This window comes from Lethenteron reissneri, chromosome 20 (assembly GCF_015708825.2).
Source record: "Lethenteron reissneri isolate LAM-NWPU_2019-01 chromosome 20, ASM1570882v1, whole genome shotgun sequence".
NCBI lineage: Eukaryota > Metazoa > Chordata > Hyperoartia > Petromyzontiformes > Petromyzontidae > Lethenteron > Lethenteron reissneri.
This window is the reverse complement of record NC_083798.1, coordinates 5,115,860-5,138,047: the sequence shown is the minus strand read 5'-3', so window position 1 is coordinate 5,138,047 and position 22,188 is coordinate 5,115,860. Positions and strand designations below refer to the sequence as shown.

At 40.0% G+C, this 22,188-nt stretch overlaps 1 protein-coding gene across 1 annotated transcript in view; it reads left to right on the top strand.

Annotated features, from left to right (window-relative positions):
* Positions 1 to 22,188, top strand: part of THSD7A (thrombospondin type 1 domain containing 7A) — a 329,681-nt gene that overhangs the window by 230,397 nt on the left and 77,096 nt on the right. Inside the window, 6 exon segments of the mRNA XM_061554639.1 lie at positions 828 to 943; positions 2,947 to 3,076; positions 7,510 to 7,634; positions 13,354 to 13,551; positions 17,409 to 17,672; positions 19,827 to 20,006. Coding sequence (XP_061410623.1) covers positions 828 to 943; positions 2,947 to 3,076; positions 7,510 to 7,634; positions 13,354 to 13,551; positions 17,409 to 17,672; positions 19,827 to 20,006 — 1,013 coding nt within the window.

Below are 22,188 nucleotides of genomic sequence, written 5' to 3'. Positions count from 1 at the left end.
TAGATAGAGAACTATTCAATAAGTACCACTCAGTGCGTCAAATGGAGCAACTTGTCCCAACCATGGGAATTTGGAATTGTCAACACTGCCTCAGAACCACCGATGCAGATGCACACATCTCAATGTGATTTAATTATGGGAAGGGTGACTTTATTTTTTCAGTGACAGACCGAGCACTTCAAACGAGGCTCACGTATCCCACACTGTGCGGCTCACACTTTTATCTCTCGCAAAACAGAACATTTATAACGACGGTATTTTCATAGCCCGTGCACAGATCAATGGCTCAGATGCTTGCTGTGTATTTCCATTAAATTTGCATTATTCTTTAAACATGCTTTCCAGACGTGGCCTGGGTGGCTCAAATGTCAGAGCGACAAGGCAGCACCGTTGAGAACCTGGGTTTGAATCTGGGCTCCCAGCCATGAATAAGCTGTGTTCACAGGCACAATAGAGTGATGGTTTCAGCCTGGTCGCCAATAACTGCATGACAAATAAAGCACAATTATGCTTGCCGTTTAGGTTGATTAAATTTCTGCATTTTACTCCAAGCTTATAATTAATAAAAAGAGGCCACTTTAAGATTTTTTGTAGGAGTTTCTTTTTTAAAATGTCTGCAGTTTTCTCCGACAAACGGGAGTACTCTGCTGTGTCAGATTTCCCATTGGATTATCATCTCAGGATAGAATATGGTGCCAATATCACTATACAAATCAATTGGGGGAAATAAACAAACAAGAATTTAGAGGATTAATAAAAATCACATCAATACCAGATAACCAATGTAATGTGCATTTCTGTATTTCCTTTGTCTCATCCATGCCCAGGTGCCCAGAGAACCTGCGCCCAGATCCCGTACGCCGTTGCTTGGTGCTGTGCAGGAAGGACTGTGTCGTCACCCCCTATAGTGACTGGACTCCCTGTTCTCTCACCTGCCTGCATGGTAAGACACCAGGTCCCACAGTATCCATTACACGCAATAATATTCATTACCGAACAATGGTCATTTTTATACTAATGTCAACTTTAACATTGATTTTGACAGCACATGAATCACTGCGCTAATTTTGCAGCAATGGTATATGTGGGTGGGGTTTAAGAAAAGCACATTTAAACAAAAATATATATTTTTATTCAAATGAACATTATTTTTTTGTTTATTATTTGTACAATTTTTAGTAAAAAATATACTCTTTAATTGTAATGTGGTATTTTAAATACTGTACAGTTGACAGGATGCCCACCGCAGAGATGAAATGATGAAATTAATGTGTGCAGAAGCCAGATATATTTTTAAATCACAGGACCATGAGATATGGTATTGGCCTGGGGAGACCTTAATTCAGCAGTAGATTGATCAAGGCAGAATATGCCGAAGAGATCAACCAAATATAAAATTCTCACTGGTGCAGTGAGTGAAGCAAAAACAGATACATCATTATTATGCTTATCGGCGAAAATTGTCTCTCAGTGAAAAATAATGGGACAAACCAGATATCACCACGAACAAAGGGTAACTGCATTGCTGAGCATTTCTCAGGGCTAACAATCATGATTCTACTGTTGATTCATTTGTATTTTGTTCCTGTATAAATGAAATGTTTAATGTTATTGTATTGACACACAGCGTGCGTACACGTTGGGATTCAACGTATGCTCATATGGAATGTAGGAGTGACGTGGCACGGTTGACTATGTACGGTGTGAAAGAAGTTCAACATACATTGTGTCTACGGACATAATGATACAAACCCAGTATCAAATAAAATCACAGGTGCATCACAGCATAAAGTTGGATCCACCTACATTGGACTGGCATGGATATATTTGTGCCAAATTGCAAAAAGGTGTTTCCTGCATGTAGATCACAGTAACTAATAGATACCTAACAAATGCCACAAACATTTGCAATGTCACTTGATAGCATAATATGAACAATGACATTATCATAATGATAAATATTATTCTCCTCATATTACCATTCTGAGTATCAAAAAGAAATGGGAAAAATGTGGAAATAGTAACCTTCTGTGAAAGGGTAAGGTCACTCAGAGGCTACTCCGTCATATATTATTGATAAATGTCTGCTTGGAGGCGAGGTTTTCTTCATCTACATCTCCATTTAAAGATGCCAAGATAGCTTCTGCGAAAATTTGTGTTTATCTGTTTAAAAGTTCATCATTGCATGCAAATTAACATGGTCTATGTTTATATCCACGATAGTCCAGTACATTTAAGTAATGATCAAATCTTTACATTTTTTTGCACCTCGTGTATATTTATTCTAAAGCAGCCGCAGTGCAGGATTGTCGGTGAAGGTTCTTTGTATTCTGCACACCATTGCACCATGACGCTTCCTTTTAAGCTTTCAGGATTTTACTTCCCCCCCCCCCCCCCCTGCCAGAAAAAAACCCATCTAAACAGACTACAGACTTCCCGGGAAAGACCTTTTAAGTTCACACAATACACATGGGAGGTTGTTCTCTGTAACCTTTTGCTGGCATTTCAAAAGTTTTTACAACTCCAGGAGATAAACGCTTTAAAAAAGCTTAATAAGCGTTAAGAAAGAAGTGGAACATTTCGTTCCCATAAGAGCGATTTTCACTGACCTCCATGGCCTAGCCACGTGTGGTGTTTGCATTTCCACATTAGGCGGTTGTTGATAAAATTACTTGGCTTACATGGCGTGATTGCGGTGGAAATATATGGGCACGATTACAGTAAATTGCATGAAGATTATCGTCACATATTCACTAATTGGGGCTTCGCAAACTACATTACTGTAATAAACTATAATGGAATGTTTTAAAGATTTTTGGCACATATTTAACGTTTAATATATTATCTAATGGAACATATATGTGCGTGTGTTGCTCCTGTAGTGGCTGTCCTTTGGTGTAATAATGCATCGAGAGATTGAATGAAACATTGTGAATTTCTCTGCAGAAGGGACGCTCCCTGCCAGGCAATCACGCTATCGAATGGTCGTTCAGCGAGCAGCAAACGGCGGACGAGAGTGCCCTGACACTCTGTATGAGGAGCGACCCTGTGATGTCCCTCCCTGCCCAAAGTACAGGTGACATTCATTAGCTCGGTTAGCTACGTACTGTGCGAAAGAAGTTCAACATACATACATTACCCATGGTTTGTGATATAGACCATTGGCATACAGCATGTACATGTACAGCCCTTTATAAATAAAGTGCTGGTTAAGGGCATCCCCCGAGACGTGCAGGTCATATGTGGTTTTTTGACCATACTTCACCACACAGGTCAGTTTGGGTTGGTGAGGGCACAGAGCAAAGACGTCGGGTGATATAAGTGCAATACAGCAATTAATGTCCCTGCATTGCACTCTGCAGCCACAGCATAAACCAGGTAAAAAAACAAAAGACAAAGATCCCCTGTATAGCCTTAAGATAATGTTGGGGCAAGTGCTGTTAGCCAGCACCTATGAAGGCTGGCACGGTACACGAGGGGGTGGGTGGCTCACACTACACCCGCCCGCCTTTGTCTCCCTCGTGGCAATGTTCACACACTGCATCAGGTGCTCATTTGAGGTGGAGTCGACCTAGGGGAGGTCCAAGACTGGTTCAGATAATCATCACTGGTGTTGGCCGTGAGCGGGAATCGAACTCGGGTCGTCGGATTCGTAGCACAACACGCTAACCCCTAACCTACTGCTCTGCGCAGCACCCAGTAACACCTGCAATACATCGTGGTCATCCATCCACGTACTATCCAGGATCATTCCTGGACAATGCTTGTTGTGGTCATAGGCATCGACCATTTATCCCGACGAAAATTCCAGCATTTTATTCCAGCTCTTGTCAAGATTGGTTCAATTTAAAAGCAGAGGAAAAAAGTTTACACATACAATCCACATAGGATTGGACAAAAAGTTGTTTTTTTTACAATGCTAAGGCTCAAGGTCAAAACCCAGCAGTTAAAGTGTAATGCTCATGTCACTCAGTGTTGTTACCACTCACCCTGATAACACCCCGTAAATGTGGGGGTCTCTTCTTCTCTGAACTCTGACCATGGATTTAGGTTAGCGTGTTAATGCAACATCATCACATGTGACTCGTAAGGTGCAACAGTCATCTTGAGGTGGCTGTATGGTCCATAGGGTTAATAACCAGGGATAGGTACAATTCTTGCAGCCCCTATATTCTGGATCATAGCTTCAGGGTGGCGAAGTGATAAAATGAACGTGTATTCTGCCGCGTTAAAGGGTTCTCATGTGCGGTGAGTTATGGACTCAGCTTGGTCACCAACGGCTACACAACTTTACTGTGCCTACTGGATTTCTTTTTTACTTTTTAAAGCGAGACTGTGTCTGTGCATAAGCTGATAATAAAAGTAGATTTAAATGAATTAGGTAACCTTCCTGTTATGTCTAGTTCTTTCTACAGTATAACATGTCCTTGGGTCAGGTGGTATATAGGCATATATGGGAACAACATTGGTATAATGCGAGAAAGGTCAAAACCCAGCAGTTAATACCAATGAATAACAATTGAATGATTACCAATCTATATAATTACAATACCCTCCCCCTCCTTGCCTGGAATCACTGCACCAGATTGAATTGAATTAAATGATGACGTCACCCTGATGCTGCTCTATTTAAGACCGGAAGCAACAGGAGAGCTTCACCATTCTTTCCCGATGAAGCTGATTGTAATTATCAGCGAAACGTCGTACTACTCAAATTTTAAAATGCTGTTGATTCTCTCTTCAGCACACCGGTGGGCTAAAGAAGTAAATTGATTTGTCCTTTGAAAACGTGACGCATTTTTTTTACTGTTTGGCCGTGTCGGGTGGTGGAGGGTTGCGACACATTTATAAATAACGCGATCTGACCCAAAAACCTATATTATGAATTGAAATTTTAAAATTAATTTAGCATTTTTGCTCATTCTGAGGCATGCTGAGGGTAGCCAAAACTTTATTTCGCAAAAGTTGGCTCGCGTAAGTTGTGTGTTGGCTATATTAACTACCTTTTGTAACGTAAATGTAATACATAGCTAAAACACTGTTATCCCTGGATCATCCATCATTTTGTAGAATTACACCTACAAACACCGTCCTTGCTAAATGTGCTTTCCTGCTCAGTGACCTTTTTTTCTCCCTGCTGTGCGCTTGATGAATTCTTCTGTCTTACATGCCGTTAGCATCATATATCAGTTTTACGTAGGTAAGGGCGTGATGATCGCTTGCCAATACTATGCCAGAGACACATATATTTCAGTTAGAACAAACATGTTAAAAAATAACATTAAAGCATATTGATTTTCTAATCATTTTTAGATATCGATAGTATAGTTGTCTTTACGTGCTAATCTGGATGAAGTACAGACAATCACGTTAAACACGTAATACTGCAGTTTATTTTATTTCAACATTGATTCTCCCACTAAATACAGCAAATGTACTGGATTTTAATCATGGCTGATCGAACAAAAACAATAGAAACCAATGGTATTATACAGTTATGAAATTATTTCAAATATGATGCATTACTATAAATATGGATTCATATAGCTTCGAAAATAAATTGGATCTCAAGACGATGACACCCAAAGTGTGAAACAAGCCTGGAGGACAAACACAAACCAATGAGGACAAACAAAAACGTGACTTTAATCAAAGTCAGCAGCATCTTCTTGTTTAAATTGTCCACCGAGTCTTAACTGCGATCGCTGCAGACTGTGTATGCACGTGGGTTCTGCGATGTGCCTTCATCGGTAAAAATTGGATCACCTTCAAAAATGTCAAAATTGATCCACGGACACATTGGCACTAACGATCTTTGACACATGTGGCCAGATAATAACCATTCAAATTTGCATTTTGATATTAAAATACCACATTTCCCTTTTATTGCTTCATGCCCTTGTCTAAATGCTTATGTACACCCTAAGGCAGTGACTGTGCAACAATAAAGATCCGATTTTCAGCTCGAATACAAAAATGCAAGATAACCGTTAAAATGCCTACATTTAAGTTTTGCCTTGACGCATTGGCTCCTGAAATTTATCTTCAATATTGCTTTATATTCCACCATATACACAGTTTACAAACCGGTCACAATTCATACCCATTCTGTTTGTGAATTGCTATGCTTTAGACACTGTTGAATTCAAAGTTGCACCAGTAAAATACACGATTTTATTTAAAGAACAACATGTACTGACAGCTTGGTGCCAGATGGTTTGTTAGCTTCGGTTCATCTGTTGATCAAATAAATAAGCATGCACAAACACACACACGCTCAATTTAATCAAACCAAAATCCATTGTCAAACACGTCACCGTAAAAAGATAAAAGAAATATGCATAAATATCACCAATTTTGTTTTGTAATTTACTTTTTTCTGCTGAAATCATGCGATCGCTCATCGTAATAATCACAAACTTATTTTCTATCACTACCAGGACAGTGACTAAATCAGTTATCCATTTGTCTGCTTTCTGATACAGCGCAGTTAAATATCAGTGCTGCATAATCATCAAACCTATGTTGTTATTATGAAAACGTATTCAGTTGCAACAATCTGAAATGCTCTAAGTATGTTTTTATTTATCAAATATATACATTATTTCCTGTGGTAAGTTTGACTTAGAATATTGTAGTCTCCTCTTTTTCAGTAACAGGTTAATATTTCTCATCTGTGTGTTCTGTTATTTTATCGTTTTTATTAACTCGTTATGGGATAAGCATCTACACTATGAGACCTCCTTTACCAGTGGCAAAATATAGTAGTAGGGTTTTACCCTTTAAACTGGTACAAAAACTGACACCTTTATACAAGGCATCATGTTTGCATGATGCCTTTTGGCGTCATCTGGTCCAACACCAGTGGAGACTAGGCTCTAAGAAAAGCTGTCTCGAATGTGGACCAATCAACTTCAAGGACAGTGCATATCATTATCAGAGTTGTTTTCTTTTTGTTTGCATTTTGACTGCTTGTGTTGTGGTTATTGCAAACATGATGCCTTGTATAAAGGTGTCCGTTTTTGTACCAGTTTAAAGGGTAAAAACCTACTACTACTCGTTATGGGATGTTTTGCCAATGAGCTTCACATTAACGAAACATTCTCCTCACAAAGTACCATTGCAGGCCCCGTCAGCCCGAGGGAGCCCAGTGCGGTTGCAATGCCAGTGCCTTCAATAGCCACGCCACTGTACCATGGGATATTATATTCAGTAAATTACATAACAAGTCTTACACAAACACAATAGGAAAAGGGCAACCACATTCACCCAGTATATGTACGTACGGACTGAACAAATTAGTAATTACCACGAGAAAGAGTTTACTTGGAAAGATGAATTATAACGTGTATTGATTTGAACTTAAAGGCCAAGAATGTATAATTTAGCAGTTATAGTTCCATAAATGAATGGATACGTTTGTCCGGATACCTGCCTGAAGGCATAGCTCATCTTTTTGTTCTTTTTTTTAAACCTATTTTCTAACGCCGCTTGCGACTCCGTGCACAGATGGAAAACGCACAAGTGGCGGCGCTGCCAGCTGGTGCCCGATTCGCTGAGGCACAGCGGTGATGGTGCAAGGGGCACGCATGTTGGCACCACAGAGCGCTGCGGACCCGGACTCCAGATCAGAGGTCCGTAATACAAACGGTGTGCCGATGAATTTATTTTTTCCATGCCTATCAGTCACTGTCTCAATCTGTATGTCCTTGTTATCCAGCACTTTTTTTTAAAGACATGCCTTTGCTTGTCCATCTTGCCGGGATTGTTTTTTTTTTTTACAGAAATGTCTCGTTTTACCTGTAAAATTACGTGATATATTGTTTTTAGATCTCCTTGGATGTAACATCTCAGGGGGAATCTAACCGTTCGTGGGCAGCATTAACTTAAATCTTGTGAGATTTCACATGCCCCTCGAGCCAACAAATTCTGATCAATGCCTCAAGATGCAGCCGAAAGATGTTTGTGGTGTTTCCTTCTGCACTTTTAATTTATTACGTTTGCACACAGGTCGACATCGAGATATCCACATCGTTCATACAAACTGTTGTTCCCTCTGTGCTCTTATTGTTACTAACAATATCTTCGCCTGAGGACGGCTGCTTGCGTTGTGGCCGAAACGTCGTGAGAATTGTTTTATTATGTTTTATTTTTATTATTTTATTACTTCCCTTCTACGTGACTTTGCCGAAAGAACCAAGAGGATGAATCCCTGCAGTCACGAAAGCTTTAAATCGAAATATCAGGATGTTTTGAGTTTCTCACATTTAATGTTGCTCTTAATAATTACAATAATTATCAGCCCTTGCCGAGTCCACTGCTGCATGAAGGCCCGTATATGTTGTGTCAAGTTTTTTTTTTACGATGCTTCATCAGTGAAAGATGATGAAGGATCAAGCCCAGACACAGTTGGATATCATTCACTGTTGATGTTGGCCATGGTCGGGAATTATACCCAGGTCACTGGGTTCAGAACACATTGTAGGAACCACTGTTTTTTTTGTATGACAATCAATGAACAACAGGCGTACACCACTATGAGTGCCCTCACCTCTCCCACTGGTGTATACTGTACAGGGATTATAAAACATGGAAGCATGTTTGAGGTGTGAACGCAAGTGGACTATACAGAGCTCAAAATTAGGTCACAAGGAGGTGTATCACATTCATATAATGAGGCACACGTGCGAAACCTATACTGAACCTGTTCCTCATACTGCTTGAGGGTCTATTAGCAGGGACAGGACAATTTATGCTCGCACTAACTCTGATTGACAACATTTTGTGCTTTCTTTTGAGTAATTGCAGAAATTTATAGCGAAAAAAAAATCTCACGTGGGTTTACCTGAATTATAATCCATCAGCATTCTTTTATTACTTCGAAACGAAATGAGATTTTTGTTAAAGGAAGTTAGTGATTTCCGTCTCCCCAGTCCATCAGCCGTGCTGTTCTTCCCCCAGGGTTCAAACCGACCCCTCACCCTGCACGGCTGCCTCCTGTCATACTTTCTCACGCTGCTTGCATTGAGCCAGAATGACATTCCCAGTGCTTGCTTCCTAAATTGCACAGTGGTTCAGAGTGATTTTTTTCCCCTCAGTAACCCATAACAAAATCCTCACCGTATAAGTCAATGAAAAAAGGTGAATCTGGGGGAATTGAACTGAGCTGCAGCAAGCAATTTTTCATCCTGATTGATTGCCATATAGAGTTCAATGAGGTGGCTGGTTGGCTCTGAGGTAGTGCACTTGCTTCTGGATTCAAAGTTCACCAGTTCAAGCCCCTCATTCTAAGTTCAGCGCATTGTGTGTCATTGGGCATAGGATGAAAATAATTTACTCCGGCTTTCATAACAGATGTTGAGGCAATCACTCACGAATGTAAATATCGACACGTTAATGTGTGCCGCCACATCACAGGAATGTGTACCGCCACATTATCGCGTAAAGCAGTCACACACACACACACACCTGATTAAATGTGTTTAAAAAAAACACGTGTGTTTATGTAACAGGTTGACATATTTTAATCAGCACTCTCATGTTGTGAAGCAGAGTATTTAACACCCTCAAATGAATGCCAATTCGTGTTTTCATGCCAGGAAGCCATGCTCATTCTGAAGATTGTTTTCAGGAAGATGAGCAGCCCACATGATCTTTGGATGTGTCTGTCCATCCCTCCCTTCCTCACTCCCCTCCCTCCCTTCTCCTGTCCACCAGCCAGCCAGTGAGCAAATACTTTTATAATATAGTATGACAGGATCATAGTGTACCATGAGCACTTGCCAATAAAACACCAGCAATAATTATTCATGCTTGTCGGCCATGGCGATGACGTCACATGGTTCTCCATGGCATCATTGTATGTGATGTCATCCCATGACATTGTCCCGTGACGTCACATGCTATGTGTTCACCTCCTGCCAATGAAATCAATGCGTGTGGCATCATTCTGCAATGTCACACATCATGCGTCATTATGAGTGATGTCATGGCATGTACCACGAAACATGATCTTGTTGTGCGGCTCTGGAAATAATGTCACCAATGAAACATTTCCTGCGGCAAATATGTGTAGGAAATATTTCAGAAGCCATGCATATGCATGATTTTTCTTCCTCATTAAACAAATAATAATTATTAAAATGACATTACACATCTACAAATGTGCTGAGCCCCAAAACAATTAATGTCTTTCAATAAACCGTGATGAGAATTAAATGCGGTATTACACTTAAAAAAAAGATTTGCTGGTCCATCCCGATTTAAAAATAAGCCATAATTGTTGTGCCTTGAGACTATAATAACACAGCCCCCTTTTAGATTACATATCTATATTCCGGTTGGAACCATCGATATAGAGCTACGGCAGCAAAAAACTACCCAAAAGGTGATCAGAAGCACAAATATTTCCCATAGGGTTGTAAGATATGTTTATTACAGAAGGTCATTTTAATGCCAGTAGCATACTTATGGTTCTGCCTGTAAACTTGAGCAAAGTGCTCAGACAAATTGTGCTCTGCTTTACCAGTTCGAGGGTGTGAGCGTATTTATTTAGTACAAAACGCATTGTTTGATATTTAATGTGATGTCTTTCTCTTTCATACAACATTAGGAGTAATTTTAATTTTAATGGGTATCATTGTGCTATTGTGATACATATACTATGCATTTACTTAGAGCAGCTTTGAGCGCTATGCAAAAGCTATCACTAAAAGTGAATGATTAAATTACACGATTTTGCTACACTCCTGTCGATGTTAGAAACTCAGGTTTATTAATCTCTCTGCATGCTTCACTCTTCACTGTGTACGCGAATGTCCTTTAATACTTAGCCTTAAGCCTGGCACATTGGCCAGTGGGCCACGCAGGGGGTCAAATTAACATCTCTATCTATAACAGGAAACGTTTAATCTGCCACATAATCTGCCAATTCGATCACAGAGCCATGGTAAACTGGGAAGTTGTTGGGCTTTCAGCGTCCCTGTTTCTCGGGGATCAATCCTCACAACTTTCAACATCATCTCACGCTGCATTGCCAGCTTTCCGTATTTCGAATGTGATTCAGCAGTGGTGAACATAACAAAACACGTGCCTGATGATGGGGGAGGGTGGGGCACCTCCACAAACCCTGACCTGCATGGCTCCCCAATGTCCTTTTTGGTAATTCGAATCAGAAAGAGTTATGAGCCGAGGTGGTATTTTCATTGGAATTGGACCAGCGTGTGATCGCATTGCTAAAGGGTCTGTTGGTCACAGACGGAAGTGTGCCAGTATCTCCGTGAGCGTGGTGAGCTGTGGCATATTGGATGGACACAAATGGCACGTTTTTAGAAATGTCTATTTTCCCAAAAATATGGGGAAATTTTCTCCACCGGTTAAGATGTAAGGACAATTGTGATGTCCTCTCTTGAAGTGCAATTGTGTATTTGACCTCTTTCAGGTGTAGATTTCTATTGCCGTATGGAGACAATATGTACACAATAATACAACAAAAACTATTTCTCAATAAGAGATTGAAAAGGGGGCTGCCTTTTCAGAGGACTGTCTGCACTCTGTTCCTCCACTCTCTCAGAATCAGTTGCCCTCTGTCTTGCCCCATGACTCACGCTGCCATTTCTGTTCCCCGCTGATGTACTTATATATTGGCCTATTTTTTCGCCATGTACGCTGTTACCGTTTTCATTGCAATACATTCACCATGAAATGCTATTGGATTTCAGTACATCGCCCAGCAAAGTGAAATGCTTAAGCTGCCATCTGGCCCAAGAACACAAACTTTTTATGGCACAGTTAAACATGGGGGTGGGGGTAATGGCAGCTGCTATCGAGATGCTTAAAGGAATACTATAAAAAGATGAAGACTTGAATTAGTGTCTCAGATCGATTGGTTAAATAACACTTTTAAGGTTGTGAAGCTATACATTCATGCCATTACTTCTTCGGATTAACGCTATTCAACTTTCATAGACAGAGTACGATCTTGATTGTTCACACAAGGAACTGAATTAATCAAGACATTTAATATGATAATTTAAATATTACAATATTTCTGCAGGACACTGCTTTATTAATACCCTGGAAATATTAATTTACCTAATTTTAACCATGAATGTCTGAAATATTTATATCATGTACACACAGTATGAGCTTTAAAGCAAGCCCAAGAATATATATTTTAGTTTTAATTATGGAACTTTTTATGCCAATTTTTTTATGTTGTCCATAAATATTACAGAATAATTTATATTTTTTTAAACTCAAATTATAATCTTACACGTTTGATTATTGCATTATAATATATACCTATGTGTCAATTATTGTAATGTTGTTTATTTGTTTTTGTAACTATGCCGAATGGGGCCTAAACACCCTCGAGAGAAGGTTCGTTATGCTCCAACAAAAACAATGAATGACGACTAACACTTAGATTTCCAACCACGTTAGGTCTCCATTCATCTGATGTCCCTGTTATCTGCAACTCCTATTCATTATCCATGGCGCAAAAATGGTCCGTGGAAAATAACTTTATCTGCACCTCTATTAATCCTGATGTCAGTGATTACTTCTGAATTTATTCCCGTTGTCGATTGACTTTGTTTTATCCATGGACTTTTTCATGAATAAGATGAGTTTAGATACAAAATCATCCCGTTTCATTTCCACGTAGTTTTTTCCTTCCCAAAAAAAACACGGATAATAGGATGCCAGGAGGTCTGCTGTATTAGTCATTCCATATATCGGCCCTCTCTCTCTCTCTCGTTGCTATAAGGAAAGGCCATTACCCGAAACGTCAGCTGACTAAATAAAAATAACTAAATTATTTTATTATTTTTATTATTTTTATTTTCCATCTACGTGACTTTACCGAAAGAACCAAAGAGTATGGATGCTGGCAGTCACGAAAACTTCAAATATAGAACTGACTACATGTTTACTTTGTGAGGCAGTGCTCATGATTAATGTGTTTTTTGTTTAGTTGTGCCTACACACCACTGCCCAGTCCAGTAATTATTTGTATCTGTTGAAGAAGGATATCGAGTGGTGGTAATTATATTATTCATCGCTATAATTGAGAACCCCTTTTTTTCAGTTTTGCTCTGGAAACCAGGAGATTGATGGTCGGTGTTCGGTCGCTGCGTTGATGCCATTCGTCGTGATTTCTCACTTAACAAAGTGGGCCGCTTAAAGGGTGCCATCTTTCTCTCTCTCTGGAGAGAGAGAGCCCATTGATGCATCTTGATGAAGACACTCATGATGATTACGATACACCGATGATTATTACAATAATGACAATAACAACGGTGATGATGATGCCGTCCGCTATGTCCTGGGTGGGGGTGGGGGGTTCCACAGCGCTGACATGCCGCAGGGAGGACGGGGGGCAGGCTGACCCCCAGGAATGCTTCCGCTGGGCCTCGCCAGCGCCAGGGCTCACCCAGCCATGCCGCGTGGCATGTCAGGACGACTGCGTGTTCACCTCCTGGTCCCGCTGGAGCCCCTGCACTGCCCCGGGCTGTGGCTTGAACCGCTCTCGAAGGCGAGCCCCCACCGGTCAGTGGCTCGTGTACCTTGCTCGCTGCGATGGTATTTAAACGTACGCTTGATGCTGATGTGAAAATTAGTGCCGATGTTTTTTTTTTCATGCTCGACCTGGCCAACCTGCCTTGGCCGCCATCCCTGTCAGGATTCATTTACCTTGTTCGTGAGGTATTCACTTTATCCGGATGATAATGGTATTTCACAGAATCGTGATTTTTTGTATTCTGTCTAAATTTACATTAATGCAGCACGTTTTTTTCTCAAGTTGAATAATGGTACTGGTAATTGTTGAATCATGTTTTAGGAAACCCTTTGAATGCATTATTGCAGTTTCATTTATCGTTAATTGTTGCTCTTTTGAGACTTCCGTGGCTTTTAGTAGTAATAGGTTTTTATCCTTTTATCTGGCACCAAAACTGACACCTTTATACAAGGGATCATGTTTGCCATAACCACAACACAAGCAGTCAAAATGCAAACAAAAAGAGACAACTCTGATAATGATATGCACTGTCCTTGAAATTGATTGGTCCACACCCGAGACGGCTTTTCTTAGAGCCTAGTCTCCACTGGTGTTGGACCAAATGACGCCAAAAGGCTTGTGTTGTGGTTATTGCAAACATGATCCCTTGTAGAAAGGTGCCAGTTTTGGTGCCAGATAAAAGGGTAACAACCTATTACTACATCTTGCTACTGGCAAAGAAAGTCTCATAATGCAAGTGGCTTTTATATTGTAGAAGTTGGCAGGAAACAAGACCTTTTTTTCAAAATGTGCATTAATGCCCGGTGCTCACAGCATTGTCTTTCTGCTCAATTTGTTTAATACTCTCTCATTCATAGGATTAATGTACTTATAACATTTTTTACCTTGCTCAGGTGTCTCAACTGCCCAATCTGGCGCTTCATTTAGTGCTGGCGCTATGGATTGTTTAGAGTGATTAACCTCGACAATGCAGCCGTCCCAACTTCACGCCTTGAGTTGGTTGGTTTAAATGTCACAATGGCCACACGTTTAGTTGATTTAAGCTCGTGGTCTTGAAAAGGCTTGAGATATGTTGTACATGCTATTCACACCTTTGGGTTTTGGTCAATCCATGTTTGCCGGCCTGAAATATGTTTCTGTTGTGATGGGGTTTCTAATATTTAACAGATTTTAATTATAGTTGCATTATCGCTCTTTATAATTCGTACAGTACTGATAAATAATTGAAAAATGTAAACCTATTGCTGATGTTGCAGGCATTTAATCACGTATGTAAGATATAATTATTTTTTATTCATATATGGTGTGTGTCATAGGTTCCTGGGACCCCCTGCAGCCATGAGAGACTGCGACAATCACTTTAATTTTAAATATGTATCGTTTAATCGAAAGGCAACTCTGATTCCAGACGAATCTTTGAACTGTTTGGTGCACTAATCATTGCACTCCCACTTCTATTGGTTCTAAGTGATCAAATTTAGGGGTTTTATCATGCTTTTAGACAGAGTTTTTTTTGTTACACAAGGGTTGTACGTAACTTGAGTTTGTTTGCAGAAATTAAAATGTATGGCAGCCTCTTTATGAATCAAAGTTCAACATGGGTTATAAGTGCTAACATATTGTAGGTTGTCTTTGTAATGAAATTGCATACCAAATGTATGGTTAACTTATTATAAAATAGAAATGTACGTTTCATTTATTTTAGCAGTAAATGTAAACATGTACCCATATATATGATAATGTGGAACTTTGCATCTTCACCGTGGGAAATGGTACAAATTATACCCTCAGCTTAAAGAGACAGCTGTATCTAAATACCGTATTATATAGACATTGATGCAGGCAACTGAATTTAATATCCTGATATTACAGTGGCTCATCCTTTTGTTAAATCACCAGAAAATTACTATCATGTGTTTTAGTGTGTCTGTCCTCTCTATATGTCCTTTTGTAATTTCAGTTCAACTTTCTCAAAGACCCGTCATTTTGATTACATTATACTGACATTTCCTACCAGCAACAAAAACGTGCAGCCAATTTATTTCCTCTCCAAAATACACATTTATGCAAATTGCAGTAAACAAAGAACAATTTAAGGCAATCTATTGGAGTATTGACATGTCTCATTGCTTGAACGAAAGCTTCAGAAATTTCCCAAGAAAAATGTGTGCATTTCTTGTTGATAATACATAATTTGTAATGTGAGTTACGTTGAGTATTATGATTTATTGTCATCCCAAGCAAGTTTATTTGAAGTCAACTGTGATATTTAGAAGTTGATATTTATTTCACTTCCACGTGCAAAAGCTCCGAATAAATATTCATCAGATTAGGAAAATATTTCAGGGTGTTACTTATCACAAACTAACTTTCTGTCATTCATGTTTCCACTTGGCAGTCTATGTTCAGCGGTTCACAAGAAATTTTAGCTACAGTAATCGCTGTGGAAGGCTGAGGATGTTTTTAAGATACTTGCATATTTCAGTTATATTGGAAGGAAATAAATGAAAATTATTTATGTAGCTGCACGCATAATTTCCCATTTATAACCATCAATGTCTGGTTCCCTCATGATAGACCATCATTGATGATTACTGTGCCCAATATATTAGCTATCTTTCCTGTCAGAAGTATTTAAACAAAACAAATAGAAGGCTCACAAACATACTGTTTAGGGGAAAATGACTTTGTGGTAATTATTTATTCATTACTTTTCCGTAATGTTGCAAACGAATCATAAATTGTTGCATTGTCTTAATAGCTTTTTCGAAATAACCTCCATCACCTTCAGTCATGCATGCGATATATTTATAAGACACGTTTGGAGTCATGAATGACAATTTCTTCATTTTAGAGGGATATTCATTTCTGGAAGAATGTTTTGTTATATTCCATCGTGATCCTGGGTATTGTGTAATTCGCCATGTGGATTTTGTGTTCGTGGGATTTTTTTTTTATTGGCCAGCGTTTAACACTAGACGACTTTTAAATCATATATTTTTAGTATTTGGCATGCATGCAAAATATAAAGGGGATATGTTCATTTTAATATCTTTAACATTGGACAACTTTGCCTGTCGCAGTGCCAGCTGCCGATATGGATCATTCTATAATGTATGGACACTGACAGCATGCTTGTTTTGTCCCTCACATTTTATCACACCACGGAAACTGGAAGCGTTCTTACATAATGAATATTGTGCACGCGTGTTTACCTGTCCTTCTATTAACTATCGTGCTTTAAATCTGAAGCAGACAGAAACTTGGCATAAACAACTACATATGGGCAGTTTTATGTCTTTGACCATGAATAGTTTGAGGACATGAAAGCTGTTGAAAATTAGCGGCTTGATGCGGTGCTTTTTTTTACCACAGTCTAATGCTGCTTGGAAGGTAGTGGAGGATCATTTTTCTCAACAAAATTATCACATCATGATAGACAACCAACTGAAGTCAAATATTGTGGTCTGCAATAACGCCTTCACTTTGGGCTTGCAGGCCACATTCACGCAGTACATTAGCAGTTAATAGCTCACTTTGTTTATTGAGTTAACTTATGAGACAGAATCTCAATGTAAGGAAACGGTTACTGAAAATAGTAACTGTTGCACCAACATATTTTAATCTTTCACATCAATTCCTGCATGTTCACAGTAAAGCACAACGCGTATTTGTGAATTTATCTCTTTATAATTTGGTTGGATACTCCAGCCACCTCCGCTCGTTGAATGTTTACGATCTGCCATTTGAACGTCGCTCACCTTACGAACAATCGCATAAACGCCACCCACGCGCTGCGGGCTTGCCCCTGTTGGCAACTGATATTCGGCAGAATGGCCTCGTGGCTTAAACTCTGTCTCCCCGTGACCGGTGACCGCTCGGGCAGGCAAGAGCAAAAAGAAGCCACGTTGCCGGGACCTTCAGCTCTACCCGCTGCTGGAGAGCCAGCCGTGCCCGTGCGTGCACTACAGCCCCCAGCCCATGGGAGGTTGGTCCGACTGCGTCCTGCCGGAGGGAAAGGCGGAGGCGCAGCTGGGCATGCGGGTGACGGGAGACCTGCGCGAGTGTGGCCAGGGCACGTCGTACCGTGCGCTCGCCTGCTTCGACCAGGAGGGCAGGCTCGCTGACCTCGCGCTCTGCAGCACCACCGGTGAGTGCGTGCAGAGTCGGGAGATGGCACCGATCGCGTTCAGTTCAGGGGGCACGCAGGGTTGTGCCCATGCTCTACAATGCGCTTGTCCCACGTACTCGCACCGACATAGGATGCCAAGTCTAAAAATTAATAAAAAGTTAAATAAAAATAAAATAAAAATCACGACGTTTCGGAGACAACACATGCTTCCGTCTTCAGGTGGAACAGTCACAGCACGATATCTGTATCATCTCCGAAACGTCGTGATTTTTATTTTATTTTTATTTTACTTTTTATTAATTTAAATTTTTTACCTACGTGACTTTACCGAAAGCTTCAAATCTAGAATGCCAAGTCTACTTTAATGTATACACAAACGTACGTTCACCTTCCTATCATAGTTCATGCTTAATTTTGCGCGCTCTATTCTGTGAAACAATGTTCATATTAGGAAGCCACTGGAGCTATGCACTTTTCAATCCAGGTAGAAAACTAATTTCTTTGCAACTGCTTTTTGTGTTTAATTTGGTGCCCTTCCCTTGCGCCTCCAATTTACACGGTTGGCTACGTACAGTTCAACATACATATATGGCAGGAGGAATATAGTATTGCATTGGGATTTTCACCTTGTTTTAAACTGGCATTTTGAGACCGCAACACCTAATTATGGAATAACAAGTATTGCTCGTCTTTTTGTAAACATCTGCCCCGTGTTTTAATGAAAGCCTGTTATCTGAATCTGTCCATTTTCTTGTTTAGTTTTTTAATTCTCGCGATAACCAGTCATACACACAAACACTCATGTCCATAGACATAGCATGCCCTACATATGCACTGATGAATCCATGTAGCCACATACACGTGAACTCACACATGCACAAACACACACGTGCAAACTCACACAACCACACAATGCTATGTCCGCCATTGTTGTGGAGCATGTGAAGTCCCTGTTTATTAATCCTTAGATAACCCACAGTTGACACCTATTCACACGTGTGCACCCACGACCACATTTTTATTACTGTCAAGCCGCGGTACATCAATCCAAATCCAATATTGTCCTGAGACTTGCCTAAGTCAGTTTCCATTGAATCTTATCAGATATTTATCTATACAGCATGACAGCTTTACATACAGCCCATGCTGACCCAGAATGGTTTTAATTTGTTTAAATAAGGCAGATAGCCCACTCCCCTTTTTAAAACCCGCAATGGTTCACCAATCGGTAATGTGCGACAACCCATGGCACTGTTTTTCACCCCTCATCCCATCAACACCCACCCACAATATCAGTGACTTACCGTATGTGTTTTTTTAGGGTTCATTTTCCCATTATTTTAAACACGTCACTGTGTGGTGTTATCACAGATATATTGTCTCATAAGTGCTTCGGGGGTAAAATATGACCTTTAATAAAACTTGACTACGTGACAACGTGAATGTGAGCAAGCATGCAATGTATTATTTTTTGGCATCCTAGCAGCGATTGAATTATTATCTGATTTTACTTCTAACCATGCAAAGTCAACCTCGTGTAATTAAAGTGACATTTGCGAGCACGTGTTGCATGAATTACAGGCGTTTTAACACGTGTGTGCATAGATGCATTTTATTTCTTTGTGCACAGGTGTGCTTGGGTGCATGCATATATATACACGTGCATGTGGGAGCTTTATGAGTTGCATTTACCCCATACGTGTATATATAACAGGGATGCTGTCGTGGTGTAACTTCTAGTACGCCGGTCTTGCACTCCATAGGTCGCCGATTTGATCTCCCTGTGTGGCAGCTGAATCAACGGTGCGAGTTTCTTAAATCTGCCCAGCCACCCAGCAGAATAAATGGGTCCACCACATTGAGTCAACAGAACAGGGCCTATGCAGCACGGGTTAAGTGCTGGTTCTCCCACCTCTTCCAAGGCGTTTGATCGGCATTGAAGAATAGGCCAACATACCCCTAAGCGGATGCCTTCTGCTAGCAGTGACGAAATATTTTGCAGACCTGCACTTTTACCTTCGACTCATCACAAACGAATTTTCTGTTGATGCAGCAGGGTTAAGTGTTGATGCTGCACAATAACCAAAGAGACGCAACGGCCGCTCAAGTACCTTTTTCGTATCATACGCCATGAAAAATCACTCGTGTGCATGCGCCACCATACCCGTGCAGACTACCAGGAGGAGTCTTGTGTGGTGCCGTGCCCTTCGGACTGCAAGCTCAGCGAGTGGTCCAGCTGGTCGCGGTGCACCAAGTCGTGCGGGAGCGGCATGAAGGTTCGCTCCAAGTGGCTGCGGGAGAAACCCTACAACAGAGGCCGACCATGCCCAAAGCTGGATCACGTTAATCAGGTTTGAGGTTCACCCATCACATCATTTTATTTTCGCAGGCAAGGCCCACTGAGCTATGTAGCTCTTTTTCAGAAGCAACGTGGCCACATAAGATAGCTCAACGAAGTGGCTTATCACCACATCTACGCCTCTATATAAGGAACAAAACAGGTGGACTTCTCCACAAATCTGGCTGCCGCCTGATAAAGCTAGTTGTAATTACTGGCGAAACGTAAATGTTGTGGCTTGGCTCTCCAACACACTGTTGTGCTGTACTAGTGACGAATTGCCACGTTCTGTTTACGTGACAAACCTTACTAGTTGGCCGTGTCGGGTGGTGGCGGGTTTTAACAACACATTTATATATTTGCGCGATCTAACCCAAAAAACCTCTTATGGATGATATTGGTCGCGAAAACCTGCTACGTGTTAAACTGGCTTATCACGTTGACAGTTATAACAGCCAAATACTCTAAAGTCTAGAGGCATTGAATGACGGGAAATAATCTACACGGACACCGGAAAATTGCCTGAAATTGTATGTACTCTACTTAATAATAATAAAAAAAATCACAACAGTGTTGTTTCAACTAAATTAAAACAATATTAAGATTTTATAGAGTATTTTCTATTTTGCACCAGCACTGCGCCTTTGACCAAATCAACTGGAATATGTCAGATCCAAAAGTTAAGCAAAGTTGAAGCTTTAATAGCGCTTGTGTGGGTGATGCCCAAAACAAAAAAGTTAAAATTTGAAGTGTAAGATGTTGTGGGTGGTTGGATAGCTATGCCATCATTCGAGGGCACTGCAGCAACGTTTGTGGCTACATTTTACTATGCTTCTAAAGCACTCATCCAGCAGTGGATTGACAAAGTGCTGTACATGTACATGTCATCAACAGTGTAGTTATTTTATTGTGTAAGCATGCAAACACCTTATATGTTAAAACATAATGCATCAATAATAGATTCTTGTTTGTATGCAGAGGCTCATAAACATTTTATTTTTAATTGCACAATGTATGCAAACCATTAATCAAATATGAAACAATGTCGATTATTGCTCAAAAAATGTAAGAGCACAAATGCAATATGCATCATAGCCCCCCAGAGCAAAAAGGAAATAGGTCACCTTCGCTGTCGATATTACAGCACCGCTGGATTGTGAAAGGAGTTTAGGGCTTTTTATCATGTGCAACAGTGTGATGATGTACACTGTGTGCTATGACCTTTATCACAAGATTTTGGCAGGCTGGGTGCGACGACCATCTGCCTCTACGTCCATTAGGCAGTGCAATTTAATACATTCTATATGCATGCTTTTTTTTAGTTTAAACTGCATTTGTATGAGCTGTTAATTATACACCAATAATTATTTCATTTCTAATTAAAATGGATACTTTCACGATGTCAGTATAAAGGTTTTCCGATCAGTTATAAGTCGCGAGTCACAGTAATGTCTTATTCCTGCTTTTGTTAAATACAAATGTCAGCTTAACACCGAATAAAAAAAACATCGAGTTCAATACTGATCGCGATTGTACTACCTATTAGCTCATACCGATAGTGAACAACTGAAACATGTGATATTAATTGTCAACGAGCTTCTCACAGTTATCTGGTCATATAGCCCTCATCACATTACGTACATCATTCCCTGAAAAGTAAAACTTCTTTGAAATGCATCTTTTTTTTCGTCCCAAAGGAAATGTGAAAATTTGACCATTTGAAATTTTCAATAAGATGCTCCAGAGTGGAAAGTAATTGTAGGGTTCACTTGGCATGAGCGCAGTGATTGGAAAGTGTTCATGCTCACACATTGAGATTATTACCATCCCCAATCACTTATACTCAAGCATAGAATACTATTAAGACAATTTTCAATCTCCTTTGATAAAGCCCATTTTCACAACCCATGTGTATATTGAGTTTTTTTTTATTTCAATTCTCCATCGTGCTAGGTTGGTAAAATCGAATTTTCATGTTACATTATGCTCGTTATGGTTTGAAACACATTTCTGAATTCGTCATGGTAGCACGAGTTTTGTTTTAATTCGTATCCTTATATAGCATTGTATGGGTCACATGGACGTTAAATACAATGTGCAAGTCAAATATATGTAAATGGTTTGAACATTCAAGTAAAAATTATTGTATCATCATCAATCACCTGCATCGGGTACATCTGTTATTTTGAATACTCG